General features: G+C 51.0%; 1 protein-coding gene across 2 annotated transcripts in view; it reads left to right on the forward strand.

Annotated features, from left to right (window-relative positions):
- The window catches only part of asxl1 (ASXL transcriptional regulator 1), a 16,489-nt gene extending 11,272 nt beyond the window's left edge, over positions 1-5,217 (forward strand). For both annotated transcript variants that reach the window (XM_008282558.1, XM_008282559.1), the window contains 4 exons: positions 127-223; positions 782-887; positions 1,070-2,033; positions 2,137-5,217. In XM_008282558.1, the coding sequence (XP_008280780.1) occupies positions 127-223; positions 782-887; positions 1,070-2,033; positions 2,137-4,743 (3,774 nt within the window). In that variant the 3' untranslated portion in view covers positions 4,744-5,217. The remainder of the gene's footprint in view (positions 1-126; positions 224-781; positions 888-1,069; positions 2,034-2,136) is intronic.
- Positions 5,218-5,594: the final 377 nt, after the last annotated feature.

The raw sequence follows: 5,594 nt of genomic DNA on the forward strand, positions 1-5,594 counted from the left end.
CTCAGTTATACACCCTAAAATGTAGGCTTTATGTTGTCATTTTTAGGGAGAGTTTGTATTTGAGGCTCTGACCACTCTGTTGCTTCGCTGTATTTATTGTTTTACTTGTGATTTTTCTGCCTGTAGATTGGACCTGATGGTATGGCCAGATTGAGCAGTTCAGCTCTCAACAATGAATTCTTTACCCACGCCTCGCAGAGCTGGAAAGAAAGGCTGGCTGAGGGTAAGTTATTGGTCAATCATGGACAAACGGCCACATTTTACAGATACTTCTGCCAGACCTTTGGAAACACATTAGATGAGACATGATAAGAATTTATTTTTCAGTGTCAGGAATGAGCTTGTGACAGCAGCAGCAGCAGCAGCAAAAAGAAACCAAAAGGCTGCAGGAACGTTACACACCAGCAGTGATGCCAAAAGGCAACACGGTGTCCTTATTATGCAACCATAATAAATCATAAATAGTTATGATTATGCAACAGAGTGCATAATCTTGGTGAACCAGCGTATTTGGTTACCTGATTGAGAAAATGTCTTAGCTTCATGCTTGTGAAGGTCGTGCCGTCCTGACTCAAGGGTTAACCTACAAAAGAAATCCAGATGATTTCTCCTCAAGCTCCTACCATGACCTGAATGACTGAGAATCTACACAGATGTAACACAAGCTTCTTATTTAAAAAGTTCTGGGCAATTAGGTCAAGTTTGTACTAAAATTAGACGTGTGCAGAAAAACTGAGTTGTGGAGCTGCTTTTACATGTCACACATGTTTGACCTGTTTAGGTGAGTTCACCCACGAGATGCAAGTGCGTTTCCGACAAGAAATGGAAAAAGAGAAGAAGGTAGAGGCGTGGAAGGAGAAGTTTTTTGAAGAGTATCACGGTCAAAAGTAAGAGCCAATGCATTTCTTTGAAAATTGAACTCACTGGTCCCATAGCAGCCATTTGACTAGATGTTGAACACCACCAATATCCATTTTCTTTGCTATTCTCATCATAAAGACAGCTAGACTATGGCTAACATCGGTCATGATATCCACAATCTGCTAAAACATTCCTCATGTACCTGTAGGTCTGGCCTGACACGAGAGGAGTCCCTCAAGCTCACCATGACCGAAGCCAGTGAAGTTACAGCAAGTGTGCTCGACACTGATGTGGCCGTGGTGGCAACTGGTGCCCCCAAAAGACGCAGCGTGGGTCGGCGGAGGAGAGATGGCAGGATGAGGAGACGCACACGGGCTGACCTGCGTCGCAGAGCCCGCCGGACCCTCTGCAAGACCACGCCGGCCCTGCAGTCTGCAGAAGCTGAGGCCAGTCCTGAAGTGGACGTCTCGGCGGTCTCTGTTGGTTCTCCCATGTCCGACAACACAGTGGTTCAAGGAGAGGTGGTGCTGCAGGCTGACTGTGGCATGGAGCTTCCAGCTGAGCCTGCCCCCTCAGAGTCAAAGGCCTCTCCTCCTCCAGAGCCAGTCACATTGCCAACTCCCACTCCTGCTCCAACTCCCAGCCCCAGCCCCAGCCCAGCTTCCACATGTGCAAATGAGGAGCCTGAAATTTCCGCCCACCTGCTCTCGGAGGAGACGGCACCTGTACTGGCTTCCACAACCTCTCCATCTTCCTCCTCCTCCTCTTCTTCGTCTGCCTCCTCGCCTGCCTCCTCACCCTCCTCACCTTCTGATAGGCAGGGAGCTTTTGCTGCAGGCCTGGATTCTTCTTCATCCTCCTCGGCGTCCTCCAGTGCCGCAGTCGCTGTTGATCCCCTTGATGACACTGCCTCCGTGGTCACCTCCATCACAGGGGGCACTGCTACCAGCAGCCGTGAAAGCAGCCCATCAGCCAGCCCAGCCACCACCCCTGTCCTCAGCACCCACCTCAAGGAGCAGAAGAGAAGGCCAGATGAGACTGAGGCCTTTTCCAGCTTCCCCGAAAAGAGGCCGCGGCTTGATGACCGTCAGTCCTTTCGTACCACAATTGACAGTGTCCGTTCAGAGAAGCCGCAGCCGACAACAGAAGAACCCAAGGTGCCGCCTATCCGGGTAAGGCCAAAAGCTTCAAGAATCCTTATGTTTGCACCCAGTTTTTTATTCCTGAATAATTTGTTTAGTAAAGTTTCAACTTCTGTTCTTGTCTCTGTCTCAGATTCAACTGTCCAGAATCAAACCTCCATGGGTCAAAGGGCACCCCACCTACCAGATCTGCCCAAGGATCGTGCCGCCCAATGAGGGCTCGCGGCGGTCGGGGACCGGCGGGGCGCGTACCTTGGCGGACATCAAAGCCCGTGCCCAGCAAGCCCGGGCCCAGCGCGAGGCCGCTGCTGCTGTTGCAGCCTCTGGCGACGGGACAGGGCCGCCCAGCGTCAGGCTGCGGCCTGCTGCTGGGCTACCGGATAGCAGCAATGGACGACGAGCGCGAGAGCATCCGGGACCTATCGAGCCCGGAGGAGGAGGAGGAGGAGGAGGAAACGGAGATGGAAATGGAAGAAGGAGAGGTAGTGGGATGGAGGAGCAGGGATCGTCTTCAGGCACTAATTCGTCTGGAACACAACTACAGCTTCTCAATGTAGAGGCCACACCCCAGCCTTCCCCTTCATTGTCCACGACTTCAACCTCATTGTCCTTGGAGCCTGTACAGACCCCAAGTCCTCGTCAAGATGAGACAGCTCAGGGGCCAGAGGTTGGAGAAGAAGTCGAAGCAACATCAGCCACTGTCCAGAACACCTCCAATGGGTTTACAGAGAGGTCTTGCAGCCTCTCTCCAGAGGAAGACACTGGATCTGAGTCGTCAGCCAGGAAAAGCAAGGTGCAAGAGTCTGCCGCTGCCCCCTCAGAGAGGGCAGACAAGGGTTGTGAAAAACCTGTACTAGCCCCAACCTCAATCCCAGATTCCCTTCCCAGATTTGGGGCTCAGGGTGTAGATGTAATTCAGACACTGGCCAGTTCTTGTCAGGCCAAAGATAAGGAACAAAGGAAAGAAGCTGGACTGTGTGGCGTTATCCAGCATGGTTCTCACCATGTGGACCCCCAAGACACATTCTCCAGCTCAGCTACTGAGAGACAGCAAACAGATTTGTCCTCTCCCCAACACGGGAACTGTGGAGGAGAGAAAGATGACGAGGCTGGCATACATAGCGACTCGACAGAAACGGCTTCAGACTGTGAGAATGAGAGCCAGGAGGATGAGCAGCAGCAGCAGCCGGACCAGGCCTGGTGCCCCCAACTGAGCACCCAGAGAAATGGCCAGTTGGTCATCTGCAGCCCTCCTCCTCAGAACCAGCAGCCAGTCATCCAGGCCCATGTATCCAGCCGCCAAGGTCAGACCGTCATTCAGCCTCGCTTCCCCAACGGTCTGCTTCATCCGCAACACAGCCGCCCTCATTCCCAGGAACACCACTCGCTCCCCACTCCAATCCCACAGGGACTAAGGGACACCAATGTTGTGGTGAAAATGGAGCCTGAAGACGACTGTAGATCCTCCAGACAAAGTTCTGCTGAAGATGAGTCTCGTGGAGCTTTAAGGCCCTCTGACTCTCACCCAAACGCTGTGGCGGTCTCCAAAAGACTGGCTAGCTCAGCCAGACCTGTTTCCAGTGTGGAGGCCAATAACCCTTTGGTCACTCAGCTACTACAAGGCAGCCTGCCCCTGGAGAAAGTTCTGCCCTCGCACTCCGCCAATAGGCTGGAGATCAGCCGATTACCAGGACCCCAATCCAGACCACCCCTGGGGAGGATCGCAGGGCCTCGCAACAGACCTGAGGTGTCAGTCCAGTCTTCTAGCGTGGAACTGACAACAGTCTCTCCAACAAGCCGCTCGGTCTCCTGTCTGATGGAGGCCCCAGCTGCATTGCAGTACCAGTCCCAGCAGGCCCCTGGTGCTGTCCCGGTCATCACCTCCCTTCCACCCTCCTCCAGTTCTTTGTCCTCTAGAAGTAAGTCAGACCTTAGTTCTCTGACTGCTGTGGAGTCTGCAGTTATCAAAGAGTCCCATGGTCCTCTGCCCTCACAGGGGGCCACTCCAGATAAGACCCAACCAGCCCATCAGACCATACCTAACGGCCCCTGTCCTCCCACCAGTACAGACGTCTATCCCGCAGACGCAGTGCCTACGATTAGGATTAACTGGAAGCCCCCACAGTCTCAGCTCTCCCACCTTCACCAACAGCAGCTATCTCCTGCACCCACTGTAAAGAATGAAGTCGGTGTGCGGCCCTCTTGCCAGGCTCTTGCCAAATCCTCCCCCACTATACCTTTAAGTGTTACCAAAAAGGAGCCTGGGAACTCTGTGGACAGCTACTTGAGTGGAGGGGCGATGGAGGGCCTCCTCAACATGGAGATGACTTTGGCCAGGATGGCAAAGAAAGAGCATAGCAAAGGCCCCTACTCCTCCGGCTCACCCTCCTCCTCCTCTCCCTCGCCCTCCTCCTCCGCTTCGTCCCTTCCCTTCCAGTTGTACGGGAAGCTTCCCAAGCAAGGCGGAGGAGTAAGTTACACAGCCAACGTGTCAGTGATGGACAACAGCGGTTTTTCCCGGAGCATGGCAGAAGGCGTGCTCCAACTGCGCCCACGCTTGGCCTCCAGCCAGACTACCCTCAGTATCCAGGCCTTTACTGACAGTACGGCCGAGGAGGTGGCACTCAAGTGCTCGTGCCGCCTCAAAGCCATGATCATGTGCCAAGGCTGTGGTGCCTTCTGCCATGACGATTGCATCGGGCCCTCCAAACTCTGCGTGTCGTGTCTGGTGGTGAGATAGTATGCTGAAGTCCCTGTGCACTGTAGAACTGCTATTTGTATAGTATTAGCAGCAGGACTGGGGGACTCCAGAGTGTACAGAAGCCTGATTAGGGTAGAGCACACAGGAGGAGCCTGATAGGCAAGATTTGCCTTGTATAATATCATTGGTATGTATTTTTTTTTTTGTTGTTGCAGATTTTCAGATTTTTCTTTCGCTGTACTGATATTGTTGTTGTTGTTATAATTATTATTATTATTATTATTATTATTATTATTATTGTGAATTTGGGGCATGATTGATTGTAAATTGTGCCTTTTTGGTTTTCTCTCCTCAAAAACATTTACCTCATCTTATCTTGCTCCACCTGTCATTATTTGGTGGCCATCATTGTTTTGGTCCCTTGTTTCCTCGGCAAACAAGGAATTATTGTCGTCTCTGCGCAAAGAAGTATTTTTTTAACCATTAAAATGAATAAATGACGTTGTTTGACTTGTATTTTCTGGATTCAAGTCTATGTACAGTTGTGAACCGAAGCACTTGTCAAGACTCTCGTATCATAGCAGCGATAAGTAGTTCCAACGATTCCTTTAAGTCAGTTTTTTTTTCAATGATTGAAAGACGTGTCTTTGTCACAAAAAAAGCAATCGTGCATTTTGGTTGTTTCGTAAATTTATTGTAGGTCTTTTGGAGTAATGACCAAACTTATTGGGCCAAAAATATACATACAACAACTTGAGTTATTAGTTTTGATGATGCACAAAGTTGTCTTCGTAGCATGACGTCTTACCTTCCTGCATTGATTACAGCTGCTGACTTCTCAGACCCAGTTTAAATATATTTGATTCATTCATTAGAGTCTATTTAGCTGA

The sequence above is a fragment of the Stegastes partitus genome, unplaced genomic scaffold (assembly GCF_000690725.1).
Source record: "Stegastes partitus isolate 25-593 unplaced genomic scaffold, Stegastes_partitus-1.0.2 Scaffold276, whole genome shotgun sequence".
NCBI lineage: Eukaryota > Metazoa > Chordata > Actinopteri > Pomacentridae > Stegastes > Stegastes partitus.